The sequence below is a fragment of the Protopterus annectens genome, chromosome 4.part0 (assembly GCF_019279795.1).
Source record: "Protopterus annectens isolate FY-2018-M chromosome 4.part0, PAN1.0, whole genome shotgun sequence".
In the NCBI taxonomy this organism is placed as follows: domain Eukaryota; kingdom Metazoa; phylum Chordata; order Ceratodontiformes; family Protopteridae; genus Protopterus; species Protopterus annectens.
The window spans coordinates 289,341,655-289,366,247 of NC_056733.1; the positions used below are offsets into that span (position 1 = coordinate 289,341,655).

General features: G+C 40.6%; 1 protein-coding gene across 1 annotated transcript in view; it reads left to right on the forward strand.

The window, feature by feature from the left end:
- The window catches only part of SLC8B1 (solute carrier family 8 member B1), a 1,008,250-nt gene that overhangs the window by 412,631 nt on the left and 571,026 nt on the right, over positions 1-24,593 (forward strand). The window contains exon 10 of the mRNA XM_044068272.1: positions 17,118-17,254. Coding sequence (XP_043924207.1) covers positions 17,118-17,254 — 137 coding nt within the window. The remainder of the gene's footprint in view (positions 1-17,117; positions 17,255-24,593) is intronic.

The window sequence follows — 24,593 nt, forward strand, 5'->3', positions numbered from 1 at the left end:
GGATTTGAGGTAAATTAAACCTGAAAATCTGAAAGAAAAGAGAGAGTCCTTTGATCGTATGAATTTTCACCCAACAATACACAGCCCACTTTTAACAGGCTGCACAGAGTTCGCATTGACATGCGTCTTGCAGCCTTGCATATTTTTTACTGTTGGGGCTGGGTGTTTTGTTAGAATCAATCTATACCAGAAGCAATGGCTTTTAGAGATTACAAAGAACCTAAAGACAGTCTCAAAACAGAGGAGCTTGCAGCAACTCTGACTCCATGTCCAACTATCTGCAGATGGAGGTGGTCGTGCAGGTGTGCTGTTTCCATGTGCTTCAGAGGTTTTCCATCACTACTCAGGCATGGACAAGGGGCATAATTAGCCAAGGATATCACCAGGCCTTCTTTTATTGTCTTCCCACCAAAACATCCCTTGCTGTTTATCCCCAGTAACAAGAGAATACAGACAGGGGGGGGGGTATGGTCTCCTTGAAGGCTACCATCCAGAAGTGTGTATTTGGTGCGTGGTATCATCCTACAATCTACTCCCTTTCCTCCCCCCACAAACTGTAAGTTGAGGAACCAATAGAAAAAGCTTCTTTGAACTGAGTAGAAAAAAAAATTATTTAAACTGTAGCAACCGCTTGCTTCATTTGTTGCAACCAGCTGCTATAGTTTATGCCACACATGGAGCACCAAGAGCTTCAGTTGTTGTAAGCTCTTCTTTTGTTTTAAACTGTAGCAGCTGTTACAGTTTTTTCCACATATGGAGCACTAAGAAAAGCTTCAGTCTTATAAAGAAAAAAGAAAAATATTCTTTCTTTTTAAATTGTAGCATATTGCTTGCTTGAGTTTGATTCCCCCCCCCCCCCACACACACACACACACACATGGACCCCTAAAGAGCTTCAGTTTTAGTAAAGAAAAGAAAAATATTGTTTCCTTTTAAGGAATTTCTGTAACTTTGACCTTGGGCTTGTAAACTTTCTAACCATCACTCTACTCTTATAATTCCCATGTATTGTCTTGCTCTGGCTTACTGTAGTCTTTCCTCCATCTCTTTTGTGTATAATAAGTAATTTTATTGCCTCACTATAATTTTGCAGTTTAGCAGTGTTTTTCTCATTCTTTCATTTCAGAGCCTGCGTTCACTACATTTGACCAGAGTACTGCAAGAGCTCTGCTGCAAGGCCCTACACCTACAAGTTTATTGAGAATATTGTCTTTGTATAATGTAAGCATATTTATTGTGAAGAACCTTGCCATGTATTAACTTTAATCAATTAAATACATGCCTGCTATGTGATTGAAAGTCTCTGTGAAATAGTCTGTGCACTCTGAGGACCTCTTACTAAGTTGGCCACTGCCCCCCTTTTGACCAGGAGACTATTCTGGACACAGGCAACCTGTAAATGATTCATCTTCCAGGTCCTGCTTGTAAATGTTTTATCTTCCAAGCCCCTGCTTACACTTATCAAGGATATGAGAACTTGTCAGAGATTTGGGATGCATGGATAGGCTTAAGGAAGGCCCTTGTGGTCATTACCCTAGTAAACACCTATGAACCTACATGCCAGTGGCTTAGTCTCAGGAAATGACAGACAACTTGTTTTACTTGCATCTGCTTAACTGCTTTGTTCCAGGTATAAACAGATAGCTCTCGGTTATAATTTGATGACTTCACTCCAATACCACACCACACTACCAATTCCTACCAACTCCTCTTACTCTGTTATACTTCCTACTCACACATTTCACTTGACTCCTATTCCAAAAGCCTCCCTAGATGAACTCAATACTTCTATAAATGCACCACTGGTTCTTATTTTCTACTTCCTTATCTCAATTGAATTTTTAGCCGCATTCCCAGCTTTCTCCCTCCCATACTGCTTTGCACTGCATCTATTCATAACCACAATCCTCCCTAATAGTACCTATCCTGTCCACATTTTATCTTTTACTTTTCCCAAATGAGGCCTCATTTCTTCTTAGTTTGACTAATCATTATACTGTAGCCTTTAATACCTCTCTATTCCTTGCATTCCAGAGAAGAGAACATGATGCCCCTATCTTCTTTTCCAGGAAATAGTTCTCAACGTACCTATCCTGTTCCAGCTTTCAGAATCCACCGTCACTCAATCTCCTGCTGTCCTTCACCTTCTCGTTTCCTTCTTCATTGCTGCTTCCCCACTACCCGACATCTATACAATACAGATTCTTGTACTTAATGATGCTAGTCTTCAGCTTATCCTCTATTCTACACCTCCTATTATGACATCTTTCATCCTACCACGACTCAGTAATATCAACATCTCTCCAACTCTGTCCCAGCCACCTATCCATTCGTTTTCATTACACTCTCCACACATTGCACCAATAATAGTGCCCCACACCATTATTCCAAATGTAGGCTGATTAACTGCACTTCATCTCAAACCAAAATTAAATTAAATCCAAGAATTGTCTTCAAAAATGTATGCCTAATTCCCCAACATACTAAAACCTTCTAGGAGGAGATATATGTACCCTAATCCTGGCTCCACCTATCACAATAAACCCAAAGATAATTCTCTCCCACACACTTCTGTAAACCAACCGCAGCCAATTCCTAACCCTGGCAATCAACTTTTTGCTGCAGTAAATGTTAGAAGTATAAGAAATAAAACTGCTGAACTATATGTCTGGATTACCCAACATAAGCTTGATGTTCTAGAAACTTGGTTTAAACCCAGCATAAACAACTATGAAGTTATAGTATCATTCGTAATGACTGTAGTAAAGATGAAAGGTGCTGGTATTGCTTTAATATATCCCAGTACCTGTCACATTTCCCCTTAAGCAAACCAGCACCAAAATTCAGTTCAGCAGAGCTTCTGATTTCCTCAGAATAAACAATTATAAAAACATATGTATGACCGTCCTTTACACCTTTTACATCCCTCATGGTGACAGTACAGCTATACTGGAAGATATCCTACATTAGATAGCCATAACCTTTCCACAAGAAAAAATAGATAAATTCCTGGAATCCAACAACTGAAGAATGTAGACCACCACGAGTGCAGTGAATAAGACCAGGAAGATAGGATTCTTGCACTAAACAATTCTCTTTTATTAAAAACCACAAACGAAGATGTTGAGCGCTTTCATCAATGTACAAATGACGTCCTCAGAAGTCCTGAGGAAGTCATTTGTACATTGATGAAAGCGCTCAACATCTTCGTTTGTGGTTTTTCATAAAAGAGAATTGTTTAGTGCAAGAATCCTATCTTCCTGGTCTTATTCACTGCACTTGTGGTGGTCTACACAAGAAAAAATACTAGTAGGTGATGTGAATGTGAATGTGTTGGATATAAATTCCCCTACATCTAGCATGAACATACATGGTTTCACACAACTAATTGATATCCCCATCAAATTCTCTATTAGACTGGATCCTAATATCAGACCCTAGCAAATACTCCAGCACAGGTACAGTATCAGACTTTCTCGGTGATCGTCTCTCAGTCTGTATAACCAGCCATCTCACACATCCAGTTGAACAGCATATTTGTAAAACAACACACAGCCTTTCCAAGTTTAACCCAGAAATGTTTATTATTACATTGTCATCTATTAACTGGACCTTCATAAAAATTCTTCCCTTAGACGATGCTGTAATTGAATTTAGTACAGCTCTTCTGAATATCCTAAATAGCCTTGCACCCCCTAGAATGAAGAGACTGAAAACAAATAATGCAGTTTGGCTATCCAAAAAGAGTAGAATGCTAATGCAGGATGGAGAAAAAGCATGGAAAGAATGGCAAAAATAATTAAAAAACACCTCAATACCTTAAAAACTTCAGAATGTTTCACAATCACACTAAAATAAAAATAAATGAAAACAAAAAACTATAACTTCCAGAATACTAAACACAACCCTAAAAAAAATTTGGACACCCATTAATGAAATCTTACATCCCAGCCAAAAATTCAACCCAAACTCCTCTCCTTAAAACTGCAAAACAATTCCACTCTTATTTTATAGATAGTGTAGATAGAGTCTCTAACCAAGGATTCCTCCACAACTAATCCCAGTGCTTCCCACATCCTATAATAAAACTACTCTTAAACTTAAACCACGCTGTCCTTCAGGTAATGACCCTCCAAGCAAGTTTCTAAAAATAGCAGCCAATAGCTTTGCATATTCTGTCTCAGTCCTTATAAATAGGTCAGTCCATACATCCCATGTTCCCTTTCTCTGGAAAAAGTTATACATTATCCCTCTGCACAAAGGAGGAAGTTTGACAGACTAATAACTTTGGACCTATAGCAATCTTACCTCCCCTTGCCAAAACGCATGAAAAATGTATTCAGAAACAATTGCTAGACTATATCCTGCAAGAAGAACTGTCCCCTAAACATGGCTTCCATCCTTTCCATAGTACTAGCACTGCCAAACTACTCTCTTCCTTATTTCTACACTTGCTAAAGTGTTCGACACAGTTTTTCACAGCAAACATCTACTTTAAATTTCCTCAATAGGTCTCTCTCAGCTCACTCTTCTGTGGTTCAAAAGCTATGAGTCCAATAGGTATCAATCAGTAAAATGGCACATCATGCTCTGTCCTTACGTCTCAGACACCACCAGTGTAGCACAAGGCTCTATCCTTGGTCCCCTCCTCTTTAACATTTTCACCGACTCCCTCTATACAGCTACACAGCAGCCCACCCTAATACAATACACAGATGATTCCACTCTCATTTTTACACCTGACAACATGGTAAAGTTCCAAAAAATTATTCAGGAAGCCTTAACCACCACTAAAACATGGCTTTGTAGCTCGCAACTCAAGCTCAACCCCAAAAAAGACCAAACTACTACTTTTCTCCCCAAATCCCTCTCTCGTAAAAAAAAAAAAATAATAAAGTCCTCTTGATAATAAAGCTGTGAAAGTCACTTCTCATAGTAAATTAATAGGGGTGTGATAGTGGATGATAATCTTACATCCGACCTGCATATACAAAATTGTATCATCCTGCTATAATCACATTGCCAGGTTCGTTACAGGCCTACCCTACAGAACACACCACTGTACTAACCTGAAAAAGCTTGGATGGATAGAATTCCCACACCTTCTTCACCAGTCCCAACTCATAGAGGCCTTCAAAATCCTTAAACAACCTGAGAATACCCCAGCACTAAAAAACTTAATGACTCCCTACTCCAATCTAAGCTGCCTTCGCTCAGCAAACAGACTCCTTGTCCAAACAACTAAATCTCTCAACCTAGGTGGTGACGCGCTATTTGCCAACACCACTGGTAAAATATGGAACTCTCTCCCAAGTAACATCACGCTTGCAACTTCTCTAAGTCAATTCAAAAATAGTCTAAAACTCCACTTAGTCACACTGGCTATGTCCTTGCTCAAACCCAGACTAGCTCTGTGCCATTAACTAAAACATAAACAACTAGCTAAGATGATAAGTACTTTGTATACTGTGATAAAGAAATATGTATCCTGTCTAACTCTATGTCATTATACTGCCTACCATCCTTGCTAATATGTTATTAATGTTACATTTGTAGTAATCTCAGAAATAGTAATGGCAGTCTTGTACTTGTATGTAAATAGCCTATGTTTTTGTTAAGTTCTTTCAGCTCATTTACTGTACCTAATTATCAATGTAACTCTGTTGGAGCTTTTCTCCCCGGGCCTCCGCTGAAAAAGGACATGTATCCAGTCGGACCATCCCGGTTAACAAATGTAAAATAAATAATAAATAAAATAAATAAATTGTATAAGAACTCATCAAAAACTAAGAATGCTTTACAGAACCAAAAACTGCCTCAGTGACTCAACTAGAACTGCACTTGCCACTGCTTATCTCCTTCCCACTCTTATTATGGCACTCCCATCCTTACTAGCCTCCAGACTTCACAAACATTAAAACTTGAACAATACTATAACAAAGCTACTAAATTTGCACCAAATACCCCTTTCAGAACTCACCATATTGAAAAGCCAATTATCCCTGGTTAGAATTTCTTCATCAGCTCACACACACACACACACACACACACACACACACACACACACACACACACACACACACACACACACACACACACACAGCATGTTACCATCTATAAAATTATCCAGCATCAATCTGCCTGTCCAGCACTAAAAAACATTCTACACAGCTATGTTCCCAGTCATTCTTTGCAATCTCGTGACTAAAAATTCCTGTCTACAAACCTAGCACATCTGCTGGGCATTGTCTATACTCGTACAAGGTTGCTAAGGCCTGGAACCCCTTACCTGTATCCATTAGGTCTGTACCCTCTTTCCCATCTTTCACAACCACTCTGAAAGACTTCTTAGCTAAAATCTGTCTCTGTTATTGCTCAAAACTGGGATAAATTATATCCCTAAATGTGAACAGGTACCTTTTCATTCCTTATACCTCCTTACTCTCCCTTCTTCACTTATTTACTTATTGCTATCAAATTGGGCTCCTATCACATTGTCGAACTTTTAAAAGTTCAAATGTCATATGGTCGACACCATATGATTGATCTTTTAAAAGTTTCAACGGAGATCCCCGCACAGTGTGGCAATGGAAGTTTTCCATTGTCTGCACTGTAGTGCGATCTCGGAGTTGATATATTTAAATAGTGGGCAGTGTGGGGGGTTCATGGGGGCTTGCCTCCCTGCTTAAGCTTTCAGGTAGTTTTTTTCTGTTTTTATTTTTGAACTTTTAAGAGTTCGAACATATGGCCTCTACCATATGGTTTTCAAACTATTAAAAGTTCAATTATCTGATATAGACCTTATCAAATTCTCTTCCTCTCTCTAAATATACCGTAAGCCTGTTTTTCTCTCACTTATTCCACTTCCTGTTTGTATTACACTAACTTACCTTTAATTTCTTTACAAACTGTCTAAAATGTTTAAATGAGTGTCAAAACTGAATAAAGAAATTTTTGAAAAAAAAAATTAAATGATTGTCATATAACTCGTCAATTCTTAACCAATGTTTTTATATTATGTCTATATTGTTATAATTATTTATACTGCAGATGTTTTTGTTTTATTTCTGAAGATTGTAAAATTATTGTTCTTAAAATGTTTTGTTATAATTTGGAGCTTTTCTTCCTGGGCCTCAACTGAAAATGAGCTTCTACCCGTTCAGACTTTCCTGGTAATCAAAATCAATAGACACTCAATCAATCAATTAATTAATTAATGAAACTGTAGCAAACTGCTAAATTTGTAGAAAGCAGCTGTTACAGTTTATGCCCCCCCCCCCCAAAAAAAAACACACACATTTCACTTCTGAGTGACCACAAATGCAATACCAGCATTTAAATACCAGCCGCGGTGGTGCAGCGGTTAACGTTGTTGCCTCACAGCAAGAGGTTCTCCCGTTCAATTCTTGGCAGGAGTGCTTTCTGTGTGGAGTCTGCATGTCCTCCCCGCAGTCAAGTGACATTTAAAGACATGCAGGTAGGTGCATGCATGAATGGGTGTGCCTTCTTTGAAGGTTGGGCGTCGGGCTGGCATCTCGGCACCGTAAAAAAATCCACTGCAAATCATTAGTGGAACGGAGTTCCGCTGTGGCAACCCCCAACCGGGAAAAGCCGAAAGACATTAGTATTCATGGAAAACCAGTCAACATTTGTTGATTGCGCTGCACCCACATCACTTTGTGTCTGGGGCGTTTGCTCCTTTTTCCCTACCCTAACTGCATTATTGCTGTCGTCTGAGAGGTCCCTTCCAAGCCAAGCTGGACTTAAGTGTTATTTCAGATTCTCTTTAGTGGTAAAGAAATACAAGAGCTTCAGGCCAGCTTTTGACTCAAACACACTTAACATTTTCAATCACAGAGTCCTTTTGCATGGTCAGTATTCATTCCTTTCTGTCCTACATTTCCAGAGGAAGTTGTGTGTGATCTTGATGATTTGTTACATATCAAGATGGGAAAAAAAATCAGTCTGAAAGAAAGATTTCTGTGCTTTCCTGAAGGAGCCAGCCACTACTTATCCTGGAGACTCCCATTCTGTCACAATATGACCCCCCCCCCCCCCAAGCCAGATTGGTGGTGGTGGTTGCTGCTCATCTCAGGTTACAGGATCCTGGGTTCTCATCTTCTCGGACAGCTGACTCCTAGGATCTCACTCCTGAGTAGGTCTAAAACAGCAGAGAAAGGATCCTCTGTGGAGCTTTTACAGTGCTTGAGGATTATTTTGAACTTAACTTCCAGGTTACTAACTTAGATAGGCTACTTATAGGACACCAGAATTTGTTGAGATTTTTTTGTCCTTGCATCACTTTCCATATCTGTAGCCTGTACATACCACTGCCACTGAAGGAGGGCAGCAACTAAGAATTGCTTCAGATTGCTGATCCTCATGATGGTCTCTGTAGAAATTGTTCCTCATGAATGCTACTACTTGGGAGTTCTCCAGTAAGCCCCAAGAGTATAGTGGATACAGGAGACTGAGCCTGTGCAAATTGATGTCAGAATTTCTCAGGCTTACAAGAAATGCCTCAAGTGGTGGACTGCCCCCTATCTCTTGGTGAGAAAGATATTCATGGATCCATCCTTTTTCATCATCATTAACTACAGATGGTTAGTTCCCAGAGTAGAAGATGCATGTAATGTGTTTGAAACCAGCAGTGACACAGCACATCAGTGTATGAAAAATAAAGTGGTTCTGCTGGGGTTCCAGGTTCTTCAGCTTTCTAGCTTTACCTGCCCTTGTAGGTTTTTACTAGGTACTTGATCCAGTAAATTATTAGGAGCTTAGCCATTTAAGCCCTGTTTTCCACTCTGTTAGTAAGAGCTGAAGAATGTAGCCCTGGGGTGAAGGAATGAATCCCCATCTACTCACTGAAGCTTGCTTTAAAGAGTTTGAGAGCTGCTCTACTTGACATGAAGTAGGAGCCTAGTCCATTGGTAGGGGTTGCTTTCATATGGCTATCCGTCATGCTGATGGCCTCTGTTAATATTAAGATGTAGATCTTTGAATGAACTTTGGCAATATTACTGGGTTTGCAAATGTACAAGAGACTGGACAAGATACAGTTATTATAGCCCTAAAAGCCAAATGAAGGTCACCATGCAGGAGTCTGTAAGTGACTGAGAATAGTGACAGGGTTGCAGTCCCTCAGGTAACCTAAGAGAGGGCATACCTGAGATTTTCTTTGTTAGAAATTGAGGATTCTCACATTGGGCATTAAGAATGGATTAGTACTTGTCACATGGGACAATCTGAAGTAGTTAACTTCATTTGATCAGCAACCTGTGGGTTTCGGATCTGATATGGATCCGAGCCGGCAGCATACCAAGCAAAAGATCTGAGCTCCAAGCTCCTCCCCCTACCCATACTACACTGCAACCTCCTTCCAATTCCCAGATCTCGTTTGCTGCGGCTTTGCCAGCACGGGATTTTTGAGCTCCAGGCAAGTTGTCAGGGTTTTTTTTTCGAAAACTTTGGTCTGTGTGTGCCCCTTTTGATAATTTTAGTAGTAATTATTAGCTTAACCCTCACTACGGTTACTGTTTACGATAATTATTGTTATTTTTTTTTTTTTTTTTTGGACTTTGAAAGTTGTTAACTTTCTGTTAGTGTAGGCCCCCCTTCCCGCCTGTAGAGTGTGTGTGTGTGTGTGTATGTTCCTTAATATGTCGGAAAGTCAGAAAGTGACTTTCTCGACGTGCACAGAGTGTGACCACAAGCTGTCACCAGCATACCAGAGATTTTCTTGGTTAGAAATTGAGGATTCTCACATTGGGCATTAAGAATGGATTAGTACTTGTCAAATGGGACATTTTATTCTATTGTGTCTTATCAGGGAGGGGTAAAGAAGAATGAGGACTTCTGTGGATCTGAAGTATATACCTTTAATGATTAGTTGTGCTAAGCAGATGCATGATGGTGAAATAAGAGCTCATTATGTATGACGTGAATAGGTCTCTGGTAACAGTGTCACTTTACGAGGTGTCATCGGTGTAGCATTTGCCAGGGTGTACTCATGCTTCCCAAGGAGTACTGTTCAGCACCTTTTGCATTGCACTTTAGAATGTGGTTTTGTCACCAGTTATTAATGTAGCTAACACAGTGTTGTAGGATATGGATATAAATTGGGGTGTTCATGACAGCTGTGAATTTGCAGCTGCAGGAGAATTTATTTAGCCAGAGCTCATTGATAAAGACATATTTCAGCCTGTACAGCAGCATGGCAGTAATGTAGTACATTAACATACAGAGGGGACCACACTAGTACCCCCTCCTCAGAGAAGCCATGGGAGTGTGGGAGTGTGCTTTTGAGAACAATAGCATTGTTTGGGTAGCCCATATATTGGGGGAATCCGCTCCCTAGCCAACAGACTGAGCAGGCAAATGTTGATGATCTCTGACTAGTCAGTGTCCTACTGATGCCCAAATGGTCTTTTGCAAGTTAGGCATCCAGTTATGTGATCTGTTTTGTTTGTCTACCAGTACCAAATGCAGTCACTTTTTGTTGGGCTGCCTCAAAGAAGACCCCACCAAGGAGTTCAGTCTTGTATTAGTGGCCAAAGGGCCTACTCTGTGCATTTTTAACTTCCCAACGGTCACAGAACATCTTCTCAAAGTAAAGCAGTCGAGTGCCAGATTAATTCTTGCAGCAGTAGACTGGCCAAGATATGTATGGTTTCCCCTGCTAGTCAAGTTCCATGTAACTTCTTCATCAACCCCCCCCCCCCGCCTTCTGACCTACTCAGTCAAGAAGCTTCACCTTGACCTTCACATACTCAAACTGACTACATTGATTCTACATTTTAATAGACTGTCAGATCACAAGAGTTCTCAGATGTAATGATTTCTATACTTTTATCAGCTCTATGACACTACTAAGAAATATTTCCAAGGAAAAATTGAAAAAAAATAACTTGCTGTATGAGTTGTGAACAGAGAAATGGACGCTTACTTGGCATCCATCACCATGGTCTTCACCTACCAGTCAAATCAGAGACCTTAGCTTCTCAATAATTAATGTTCATCTGGCAGCAATCTCCAGTCTAGCTCAGGGTCTTCAAGGTCCTCATTAGAAAAGACATTTCTACCTAGACCAACAAAACTGATGCTTGCCCTACTAGGAGATGTATATTTTGTGCTTGAAAACTTACTTTCCCTTATTTGAACTTGCAGCCTGTGCAGAGATGACATTCCTGTCATGGAAGACAGTCTTCATAGTGGTTGTCATGTCTGCCAAGCAGATCGTGGAACTGCAGGTTTTGTCTGTATGCCTTGTCCTCATCTGTCATTTTTACAAGGCAGGCGTAGAAACAAATTTACATCAAATCCCATATATTTCCTGTTTTCTTTGCACAGCCCTCAACAATTGAGAGTATTTGCTGCACTGTATGAATATTTGTAGATTGCTCAGACTTTGCAAGGATAGAACAAAAGCCAGTCAAAAATACTATTCATCTCTTCAGGCAAGGGCTGTGATAGAAATGTTGCTAAGCATTGACTTTCAAATTGATTGCTAATTGTGCACTTTTCTATCACCAGAAGCGTGGAGAAAAGTTATTTACCCTTTCTTTAAAAAGGGTGTATTCTGGTTAGGGCAGTCGCCAGGTATGTGGCCTTCTTCCACAGTGCCTCTCCATGCTTGTGACCTGGATCCATAGTATCTGTTTGACTAGGGTTTGCACTGTATGAGCATGGTCTGCACTGCATACATTCTTAAAATTATTACATGTTAACGTGACGCCTAAGTCCTGGTCTTCTTTAAGACCAAAAATAACTATGTGAATGTTCCACAAGTAGTCATTCAAGGCCCATCTAGAAACTATCTATTGTGCATCCTGCAGCTAGAGTTTTTTTACATCAAAAATGAAAGTTGGTGGTTACTAACTTACTGATCACAGCACAGCACTACTTCTGTAAGTACATCTCCTTCCTCTGTCCTTTTGTCTCATGGGTGATAAGGACTCAGTACGACCATGTCCTATACAGACTGCCTCAAGGCCCTATCCCTGTATTCTGTCTCCTACAGGCTTTTGAGGGGAGATTTATGTCTGGCATACAGGGCATTCTCAGACCCTACTCTAATGGACCTCCTGCATATCCACAAAACAAACAGTGCCAGAATTACCCGTTCTAAGGACTTAAACCTTGCCTGTGATATAAATAAGACGTGCTGGAGAGATAGACGTGTCCCAGAGACTACCCTGTCTGTGTAACAGGCTCCCCATCCATGTGAAGCAGAGTTCCTCCCTAACCCAATTCAAGTGCAACTTGGCCAATTGGATGGAATACCAGAAATTCATCCCTGGTTTGGCACCTTTGTCTCTAATGCAAACAGGTAACTTGTAAATGGTTCATCTCCCAGGCCCTTGCTTACGCTTATCAAGGCTATCAGAACTTGTCAGAGATTTGTGATGGATGGCTAGGCTTAAAAAGGCCCTTGTGGTCGTTAGCCTAGTAAACACCTATGAACCTATAAAGTGAAAGACTAAAACTTGCAATTGTCATTAGTAAGCACTTTTATTCATAAATTAACTTCTCATTCCTACAAATTACATTTGAATATACTGTTATGGCCCAGGCAAGACCTTTTTCTTTTGTAGATAGGTAGAATGAATTGATCCTCCTTATTCTGGTACACCCAATAGAGGTTCAGCTAAGGCCTGTATTTTGTGTCTTTCGGCTTTTTCCGGTTAGGGGTCGCCACAGCGGAACTCCGGTCCGCTAATGATTGGCAGTTGGTTTTTACGTACCGGCTTGCCAGGCCTGATGCACAACCTTCAACGAAGGTACGCCCATTCACGCATGTCTCCATGCCGAAGACGCTCTAGCTGAGAATCGAACTGGACAGCGTCTTACTGTGAGGCGACAACGCTACCGCAGCACCACCACCGCGGGTCTGTATTATATATTCGAAATTTCAAAACTTTGAACCTCATATGTTCGACAACATATGAGCGAAATTTGAAACATCAAAAGCATAATAAAAAATGAAAAAAAAAAACATACCTCAACGCTCTGAGCAGGGGAGTAAGCCCCCCCTGCACCCCCCATGTATGTGTGGGGGGGTTTCGTCCCCCCCCTACTTAAATATACCAACTCCGAGATCACACTTCAATGCAGAAAAGGGTAATTTTCCCATTCTGCTCTATACGGTGCTGTTGCTTTTCACCTTCAGACTTTTTAAAGTTCGATCATATGGTGTCAACCATATGACAATTCGAACTTTAAAACGTTTGAATAATTAATAGGGACCCATTCAGTTATGATGTTAATTTATGGTCTTGATTCCAGTATAATTTCAAAAGACAATTATTGGTTTATCTTATTGTAATACAGAAGTATATAAAGATGCGAGTACTGAGCCTATTTTATCAAACGAGAATGATTTTTTTGAGAAAGTAGTCAAAAACGTTATGGCATTTTGCCTGTAGGATGTGTAAAAAGTTGTAAATATATAGCAAGAACTCCTTGTTTTTTTTTTTTTTTTAATTTGTAAAAAGCAGAAAGACATCTGACACTCTTGAGCACTTTACCTGGCTTGCAAACAGTGTTATTTATGCAGCAGAATGTATGACTTCATGCATGAAATGCTGGGAGGACTTTCATGAAATAATTAACACCTGTTTATGACATTTGCTTTGCATTTTGAAAATGTCACATGCATAATGCATTGTTTACTCCGTTGAATGTTTGAACTTTACGAAGTTTCTTTTCTATGTGGTAGAACTAGTATCAGTATTTAAGAGGATCAAGAGTTTAACCTTTACCTAAAAGAGTACTCCTGGCAACTGTTGCTGAATGTTTGTGACAAGTCAGGTTTCTGCAATAAATTAAATGCTAAATGGGTTTTAAACCAAGGCTCCTTAAATTGCAACAGATCTTTTTGCGTGTTTTGTTTTTTACATGTTTATTACTCTAAATGACTTTGTGATGCTTTTGTTTATAAGGTTCTTGATATGCTTGTTTATGAGAATAAATATTTTAAGTTTAATTCAGTCTGAAGTTCATCTGTAAATGACAGCAGTTAATGATAAATGTTGGATTTATGAGGAAATAGTTTTTTTTTTCTTTTATTGCTTTTTGCACTGTTGGAGAGCTGTTGAGGGAAGGGAAGCTAGGTATTGTGGGATTAAGTAGGGGAGAGACTTAAATGAGAAGTCACATGTATCCTTGTAGCAAGGCTTTGCACACCATTGTAACTTTATGTTAAGCAACCAAAACTTTAGCTTTCATCCCCAGGGATAATGGTGGCTTTGAAAAGAGCAAGACCTCTGTCGTCAGTGGTTCAGATGGACAATTGAGCTTGTGCAGATTGAACATATTTTGTTAACCATTTTACTAGTTTAATAATACAAGACAGAGTGGCTGGATCTGCATACATTTCAATTAGTTTGTTTAAACCTGTCCTGTTGATATTTTTGAATTTTGCTGTGTAACCAGTATGCTCTAGAGATTCATGGCATGCACAGGTCACGTGTTGTGCAAGTCTTCATGGGTCGCCTATGAAAGGAAGGAGTGTGTGTGTGTGTGTGTGTGTGTGTGTGTGTGTGTGTGTGTGTGTGTGTGTGTGTGTGTGTGTGTGTGTGTGTGTGTGCGTGCATGTGTGTGCGTGCGTGCGTGCGTGTGTGTGTGTGTGTGTGTGTGTGTGTGTGTGTGTGCGTGCATGTGCATGTGCACCATTGGTGGTGGTGATTTCACAGTATAGCTTGAAAAACCAAAGTAATATTGGGCTTTGGTTTCATTCTTTATTTCCTTTTTAATTTTACCAAAAAAAAAAAAATGATCAAGTCCCAGTTGCCAGACTTGTATACAAGATTCATATATCTGTACAATTTTGTATTCTTCATAAGGGTATGTGAGCACTTTGGATATGTCATTACAAGTCTTTTTCGGCCTTTTTTCTGTCTGAAATCTTATATATTGGCCGAGTCATTTTTTCCATTTTATTTCTTGTTTACATCTCTTTAAAAATGTGGGATAAATGCCATGCAATACGTTCTGCTGCCTGCTAGACATGCTAGGGACAAAGGTTTGGCCATCTTCTTGATGCTGTGTTCTGTCCAAATGAAATACGGTAGTTAATGGACAGTAAAGGACAATGTGAAGGGAAGTGTTTCCTGCCAGACAAGAATTTTTCATAATGGTTATTGCAAGCTGTTTGCTTTTAACTCTGATTTGATTGTGCATATTCCTTGTGACAAGGTAAGAATAATTAACTTTTTTCCTGAAATTGTCTGGAGCTTAGATGAAGAGTACATTTATTTTGTAATAGTAGCAGCCATAGCTGTAATAGATGTTAAAATATTCTTAAGTGACAGTCCACTTAAATGATGTCAGCTGGTTAATGGGGCACCACCTACTGGCACTTAGTCATCTACTCATGCATACTTTTTAAATAGTGGAGGCATGCCCAAGTGCTGCAGAATGATGGTTGAACCTCATTGAATCGAAGGATCAGAAGCAACTCAGCCTTCAAATCTCAAAACATTGTGTAATACAAATGCATTTCTTTAACCATACTCTCAAGGGATCAGTCACATTTTTCTTGCATAACCATTGTCAAGGAATGGATTTATGTTTTTGAAGTTATCAGGTAGTCAACGAAATGACCATTGTGAAGTATCTGTTTCTGCTAGAGGGGAGGGACAGAGAGAGAGAGAGAGGATATGAGCACTTGTAATCCTAGAGCCAGGCACCATGTGTGAGCTAGCATCTGTTTGCATTAGCTCCTTTTTATGTCACTGCCTTTTAGGATGATGTCAAGAAGTACTCTGACAGAATTCTGTGGTTCCTTTGGGGCTTCTCTCCTTAACCATCATTGAAGTGATGTGGTCTTGATGCTCTGTGGGGTACAGACTTTAGCATCAACTTCTGGACTGTACTTTCAAGGAAAATCTTAAGGCTGAAAGTCGAACAGGTATACAAGTTTACCTTGGGGTAGATAGATTTTTTTTTTTTGTGAGTGGTTCTTAGCTTTACAATAAAGAAGCTGTAGAATATTGGAAGCAGAAATGTTTTCTAAAGTGATATGTGGCAGATATAGCTGATTTGTTTTAGGGGTGATTTTGGGAACTTGAAGCTATTTCTGCATTAACTTGCTTATAGATGCGGGCTATAAAATCTCAAATGGTAGGACTCAAGCCCCAACCTGTATAACATATTTGCTCTCACAGTCTGTTACCTTCAGTAATAAGTGCACTTCTAGCCAGAACTTAAATCAAAAGGATCTTCCTTCTTGTTGACTTCAAATATTGAAAAGTTTAAAAAAAAAAAAAAATTGTGGAACGGCTTCCTACTTTTCAATCAAAGCATAGGTAGTCATGCGACACAGAGTTCATTGAATGTCCTAATCAGTGACTGTATGATATCAAACAAAAAGTTGAGAAACAGAATGCAGTATATAAGACTGCACCACTACAGTGTGAGCAGCAGAAATGCTTAAGTATATAACTTTGGCAATGTCCCACGAGCTGCTCACTAATACACTGTTGCTGTATGTTATCTGAAGAACATTGTCAGCGATTCGAGAATTGCTGCAGATGCTAAGATTTTTCAAGATTATATTACCCATGGCTGCTTTTGCCATTATGTTTGGCTGTTTAGCTACTTTTCTCATTATGGTGGTATGTTTTACAGTGGGAGGGGCAGTTCACTCAGGGCCTACTCGCATTTTTTCAAACAAACTACAGTCTCTTCCACCCCATAGCCAAGTCTGTTTTTTTTTTTTTAGATATCATACATAGTTGCTGAATGAACTCTGTACATTCACTGTTTGCATGACTGCCTTTGCTTCAACTGAAATGTAGGAAGCTTTCTGGATCTCTGAAAGAGCAAGGAGATGTGAGGTGATTGGAACAGAGCTCCTGAAGTACAATTGCAGACTTGCATATCTTGAAATAATGCACTTTGAAGCATACTTGGAGCTATATGCTAGTGTGAAGTAAGTGTGTGTGTGTGTGTGTGTGTGTGTGTGTGTGTGTGTGTGGAGGGGGTAGCTCTTCATTTTGGTAATAATTTTGCTTTGTAATTTCCCTCTAGCATTCTTTAATTATGTGATAGACATACTGTATATATGTTCAGGGCGATGTACCATTTCAGATTATGACACAAGTTTTTGGCTTCAGTTTCAGATTCAGAGTATGAACCTTTAATACGTGAACCTGAGTCGACCTTCTCGATTTTCTTGAATTCCATTAACCCCATAGATTGGAAGAGAGTGAGAAGAAGAACATGTGTATGTAAATGGTTCAAAATTATAAAGGTACTGTGTACTTTTTAAAGGCATGGCGATACAGAATGCCATTTGGGGAACCAGCAGACATGCATATTCACTTTGCATTACACATCTCCTTCAAATAATATTATAAAAGTGAATACTAACATTGTTTCAACAATATAAAACTGTATAAAGACTCTCTACAGTATTCTAATCCATAGCACAAATGCACTGCAAGTCTTATCATTTATTTATTGATGTTGATATTTATTTACTGGGAAAAATCTGACTGGGCAATAACCCATTTTCAGCAGAGGTGCAAGGACAAATGCTCCAACATATTACCTGAATGCAAAGTAGCATAATGTATCAAATATAAATATTTTATATAAATTGTCCTTTTTGCAAGTACAGTGTAATATAGCAGAGTTGTAAAGATTACTATTTTTACAGGTATAATACAGTACAAAGTAATACGGAGTAAACAAAGCAATAGTAGGATTGCCTAGTGAGAGAACTTAGCTTAATTTGTTTAAATTGGAGGAAGGGGACAGCGAGTCGAAGGGGGTAAAGGTGAGATAAGCAAGGACAGTACATGAGTTCAAGAGCGATAAGAAAAAGAGGCAGTGATTGGTTGAGAAAAAGAATATTAATACGTTGACAAAGTATCAGAGATGAGGGAGAGAAAAGATTGGTTAGTAAAGAAAGGAATGCGTATATATAGATGAGAAGGGAAAATATGGGCATAAAGCTAATAGAGATATTTACATGCTTACAAATGAATATTTGAAGAATATGTACTTTGGTCGCTTAGCAAGTGAGTAAGATTTTCAGTAGTGGAACAGTAGATGTCATTAAAGTAAGGGAGAGGGATATTAAGTCAGAAAAATGAAAATGATTACAGCTGGAGGAAGTTAAGAGAGAGGATGGGCTGCAAGAAAGAGGGGTGAGAGGAAAAACCTGTGGTGGGAAGATGGAGGTGGGGTGAAGAAAAAATGGACTGTGGCATGAGACTATCCTGATGTGAAACATGAGCAGATCCAGGAATTAGGAATGTTTTTAAAGGAGAACTGCACCCACAGACTGAAAAAAAACATATTTATTTCATCATGTCTCGATTCAACACCCCTATAAAACTATATGTACTTTTTTATATTTTTGTATGGGATTCCAGAGCCTGCCTACATGGGGTCAACCATCTTAATGTGATTTTCATTTTTTAGTCTCGCTCTTGGTAATCCACATTGCAGTGTTTGGCTTTAAAATATTACATCACACCATATCTCTCAAGTCTACCTTATTACAAGGAATGTTCCTCATTTTGGGTCTTTAAACGCCCATGCTCTTCGAAGTTCTACATTGAAAGGGTCTGTCACACATTCGGTGTTAAGAATTTTTTTTAACTGATATCCATGTTAAATAGGGCTGAATCATACTAAGATTTTTTTAAAGTGTAAAGTAGCACATTTTAACCATCCTGTGAGCTTTCTAGTTGAAGTTGTTAGTAAGCTTGTTGGTAAGTGTTCCACATTTTGGCCATTTGTTCCACATTATGAGAGGTAGTGTTCCTCTTTTTCATAGGTTCATAGGTAGGTACTAGGCTGTCGGTCCTAGGGCCTATACAAGCCTAGCCAAAAAGGTGCCCTGGCTTTCTCCACCCAAGAAAATTATTTTCCTGTGCTCCTGTCGCGTAGAGCCACAGAGCTGATCCCGGGGGTGAATTTCCTATTTCCCATCCAATCATCAAGATTTTTTTTTGAAGAGTGATAATGAGGAGCTTTGTTTGATATAGATAGGTAGTTTGTTCTGGAGTATGGGAAGTCTCTGGGACAGGAATCTATCCCTCCAGCATGTGGTGACAAGGTTTGTGTCCCTAGAGCGTGTAGCTCAGAAGGATTTGGATTTCTTTAAGTGGAGCATGTCCAACAGCTCTGGGTTTGACATAGCTTTGTATGTTAGGCAGAGATCGCCTCTGAGTAGGCGATATGCGACTGAGTAAAGCTGGAGTTTTTTGAGACGGTCTGAGTAGGGCATCTGTTTGAGGCCAGTAATCCTCTTTGTTAGGTATTTTTGCGGCCTGATGATGGAAGGTCCATTACACAGGCAATTAAGCTCCAAATCTTCTGTCACTTTTAACTTTACATGTGTTTTCAGACCAACCTTGCTTTCTTTTACTTAGGTTTAATTACGATTTGTTGTTCACTGACTACCTAATAGACACACACTGATAAAAACACTCATTCTAAGCTTTTCGCAGCTTGTTGTTTCCAAAGTGGCTAATTTAATAACTTTTGTTATGCTTGAGCATTAGTTCTTCTCATCCCCCCCCACACACACGCACACACTTCCCTGCCTGAGCTGTCAAAAGTGCTAAAGGTAATTTGAGCTGTTTGTTGCTGTGATTGATAGGTCACAACAGGTGACTAACCTGAAGTCCTGCTCATACCATTTAACTGCCCAGATTTTTGCCTCATGTTTTGAGTCTGTCCCTCATAAAATTTGTGGATGTTCTTCGTTCCACATTGCTGCAGTCCTTACTATTGGGTAGTCCGCTGTCCAGTCGGCCCGAATACCAGAGTATATGGCTGACGTCGGTCAGGGCGCATTAGACTGACGTCAGTACGTCAGGGTACTAATGCGCATGACCGACGTCATATCCTCAGTCTTTTTTGCCGCATGGTCCGATGCAGAAGCAGTTTTGCGAGTGCAGGTTGGCGTTCTGAAATATTTCCGAAACCGGAGTTTCAGACCGAATCAGAGTTGGCTAAGTACCCCGTTGGGGAACATTTTGGTTTTTCTTGCCTCAGTATTTAACCGGATGTCAGAAAAAGTGAATAACTGTATTTCTTGTGGGAAACAGATACCTCATAGGGATTACCATACCTTGTGTATACCTTGTTTAGGGCCTGAGCACGACGTTGTTGGATGCCGCTCTTGTGCTAGGTTTAACAAACGCACTATTAAGAGGAGGTTAGACTGTGCCAGGTTAGTGTTTGGGAAGCGTTGCAATTATAAAATGCCGTCGGATGCTCCGACGCCCGCTTCGTCCAAGAAGCGCAAGGACAAAACAGTGAAGCCTAGGGTTGATGAACCGGCAGTCCCAGACGTCGGTTCTTTAGAAGGCTCAGTGGAGCCAGAGGTTTTGCCAGGAGTTTCTTTGGAGTCTCAGGCAGAGACTTTACTGTTACAGGATGTGCCTTCTCAGGAGGTAGGCCAGGCTGAGGGGGCTTCTCAGGTAACTGTTCTTCCCTCTCTTCCCAAGGTAATTAGAGCCTCTCCTTCTGTTGCTAAAACTTCTTTGAGAGGTAGGCCAAGTTTAGCTTCAGTGGGGGCTTCTCCTAGCATTTCAGGTTCTGTGCCTAAGAAACATATGCTTAAAATGGCAGAAGATTTGATTACTATGATTAGAGGTTCTATGCCCCCTCCTGATAAGAGGCCTAGGGTGGAACCGGAGTTTGACAGTTTTGAACAGTGTTCAGCGGCTTCTGAGTCTTCTGCGGAAGATTTGCAGGAGTATCCTCCTTATTCTGATTCTGATGTGGATGATTCTACTCCTACAGCTTCTCCTCCTGAGGATTTCTCATTTTCAGAGACTCTGCATTCCATGAGGGAGCACTTTAAATGGGAAGGTCAGGATTACTCTGATTCCAGGAAAAGGCTTAGGGAATTCTTGTTTTTGCCCCAGCATAGGCCCCTAGCTATACCTCCTGTGTTGAATGTGGTGGAAGATGTTTTTGCAGAGGCTTCCCTGAACCCTGATTCTTTGCCTCCTGCTCCTGTTAAACCTGATAGGTACTATAGGGTGCCTGAAGCTCATAAGTATCTTTTAAGAGTCCTAGGGCAGACCCGGAAACTGTTTCTCAGGGACCTAAAGGTGTTAAGGCCTCTGTGGTTAAAACCCTGTTCCCACTGATAAAGAGGCAAGGGCTTTGGATAGATGGGGAAAGAAAGTGTATACTTCTTCCACTTTAGCCATGAGGGCGTTGAATTGTCAGTTTCACATGCTTAAATATCAAAATTATCTCCTTTCACAACTGAAATCTAAGGTGGATGCTTTGGCGGAAGGTATTGAGTGTAAAGAGTTGCTGGATTTAGTTCATGTGTCTGAACAAGTGGGTAAGCATTCCTTGCAATGTGGTTTTGATGCTGTACAGGCCTCCTCGAGGGTGGCTGCCACTAGTTCTGTTCTTCGCAGGCATGCCTGGTTGAGGGATCAGAATTTAGCTGAGCATGTTAAGACAAGGATTTTGGATGCTCCTTTACAGTCGGATGTGTTGTTTGGTTCGCCTGTGGAAGCAGTTTTAAAGAAAATGGAGGACAAAGCTAAGTCTATGCAAACTGTTAAAGATTTCTTGCAGGTGCAGCCACCGAAGTTTAGTAGAAATTGGCCTACTAAGGGATGGACATATCCTGCTTATGATTCCCAGTCTAGGGGTAGGTCTAGACGTGGTAGGGGCAGAGCTCAAGGTTCTTTTAGGCCTAGAACAGGGAGTTCACCTGCTCAGACTTCTGGTGAGGGCAGGGGTCAGTCCTTTCGTAAACAGACCCAATGACCTGCCTTTTCAGCTGCCAGTAGATTCTCGTCTGGCAGCTCCTTTGGGAGGAAGACTGTCTCTTTTCAAGGAAAATTGGGATTTAATTACTCAAGACAGATGGGTGTTGGATATCATTCACCACGGTTACAGGTTTTATTTCCATACATTGCCCCCTTTCAAAGGCATGCCAGACGTTCCTCCTCCACAAAGAAAAGAGGCTCACAAGCAAATTTCTCAGTTACTCCAAATAGGGGCCATTCAGCCAGTCCCTGTATCAGAAAGGGGCCTAGGATTTTATTCTCGCCTGTTCCTAGTACCAAAGAAGGGGAACACGTGGAGACCAATTTTGGATTTGTCTATCCTCAACACTTATCTGGACATTCCCAAGTTCAAGATGTTGACGTTACAACAGCTTTTACCTCTGCTGGGCAAGGATCACTGGATGGTAACTTTAGATCTCAAGGAAGCTTACCTTCATGTGCCTATAAGACTAAGTTGCAGGAAGTTTCTGCGTTTTCGAGCTGGAAATTCTCATTATCAGTTCTCTGCATTGCCCTTTGGCTTATCTACTGCGCCCAGAGTATTCACAAAGGTTCTGGCTCCAGTGATAGCTTACTTCAGGCTAAAAGGAATTCAAATCTATCCTTACTTGGACGACTGCCTGATTCTGGCTCAAGAAAAGGAAGACCTTCTACAGCATCTGGAATATGTTATAGCAGTGCTAAGATGCCTAGGGTATTCTGTGAACGAAACAAAGTCCAGTCTAGTACCCTCTCAAGACATGTGCTTTCTGGGTGTGAGACTGAATACAGCAGCCCAGATGGCCTTTTTAACCCCGGACAAACAAAAGAGTCTTTCCAGTTACTTCCATCAACTATCTCATCAGTCCGTGCTGACTGCAAGGACAGTCCTTCAAGCATTAGGGTTCATGGCATCTTGTATTCTGGTGCTTCCCAATGCCAAACTGCATATGAGGAAGCTGCAATGGTATCTCAAAAATGTATGGACACAGCACTGCCAGGATTTGGACACTGTCATTCAAATAATACCTTGCCTTCAAAAAGAATTTTTGTGGTGGGCTCAGGAATGTCACCTAAACAAGGGACTCTCTGTGACCCGGCCAGAGGCGAGTCAGATTTTAACGACAGATGCCTCGGACATTGCTTGGGGAGCTCATCTGAATGGAAAGTGGATACAAGACAAGTGGCCTGCCAGACTACAGCATCTACATATCAACATGAAGGAGATGTTAGCAGTCCAGTTTGCATTAATGGCTTTCAAGGAGTTACTTCTTCCAGGGCAGGTGTTGATTCTAACAGACAACACAACTGTCATGTGGTACATCAACAAGCAAGGGGGAACACATTCTTATCCTCTATGCAGGCAAGCAATGATTTTATGGGAGACTGCGCTAAGCTTGCAACTAACTCTTCAGGCAAGGTTTCTGCCGGGAGCACAGAACTCCTTAGCAGATGTGTTAAGCAGACAAATCATGGATCCCCACGAGTGGAAACTGGATCTTCATGTATTTCAGAAATTGACAGTGTCATGGGGAACTCCAGACATAGATCTGTTCGCTTCTCCACTAAACCACCAGCTGCCAAAGTATTGCACAAAGGGGTTTCATCACACAGCTTGGAAAGTGGATGCTCTGTCTTTCAGTTGGAAAAACCTTCATGTGTATGCCTTTCCACCTCTGCCTCTTCTTCCAAAGGTACTATTAAAAGTCAGACAAGACAGGCCAAGGATGATTTTGATAGCTCCAGATTGGCCTCGGCAACACTGGTACCCACTACTAAGGAGTCTGGTAAGGAAGCCTCCTTGGCCTTTACCTCTGATTCCTCATCTATTATCTCAGCAGGACGGTCATCTGCTCAATGTCAAGCTTCACTCTCTTCATCTAACAGCCTGGCATATTCTGTGTTGAAACACAGCAGGTCTCAACTTCCTCAACAAGTTTTAAATGTGATTATGGAAGCTAGAAGACCTAGTACTAGGAAAGTGTACGCAGACAAATGGAAGAGATTTTTATCTTGGAGTACAGCAAAGAATTTGGAGATTTCTGAGCCTAATTTGAGTGTGGCTCTTCAATATCTTACTGAGTTATTGGACAAAGGTTTGTCCTTCTCTTCCATAAAGATTCATGCTGCAGCAATTTCAGCTCACTATGATTGTGACCCACCATTGTTTTCGCATCCTTTGTTCAAGCAGTTTCTTAGAGGGGCAAAGAATATAAGACCCCCACGTAGAGCTCCTACTCCTGCTTGGGATCTCAATTTTGTGTTGGAAAAACTTACTCTACAACCTTTTGAGCCTGCGGCTGCTGCTGAATTGAAATACTTGTCATGGAAGACTGTTTTTCTGTTGGCTATTACTTCTGCAAGAAGGGTGTCTGAGTTGCAGGCCCTTATGGCAGTAGAACCCTTTTTGATTTTCCATAAGGATAGGGTATCATTACGTACTAATCCTTCCTTTATGCCTAAGGTGGTTTCTAGTGTGGCTTTAAACCAAACTATTCATTTGCCTACTTTTTATGCAGACCCCCAAAATAAAGGGGAAAAGATTTTGCACACTTTAGATGTACACAGGCAATTGCGTTATTATTTAAGCAGGACTAAGGATTTTAGGCAGTCTCAGCAGTTGTTTGTTTCTTTTGCTTTGAGTTCGCAGGGCAAGCCTGTGTCAAAACAAACTATTTCTAGGTGGATTGGGTTTTGCATTGCATTTTGTTATTCCCATCATGGCAAGGAGATTCCAGCTGGGATTAGGCCTCATTCCACTAGGGCTACTGCCACTTCAACAGCATTTCTAAGGGGTGGCAACTAAGGATATTTTGGAGGCAGCTACTT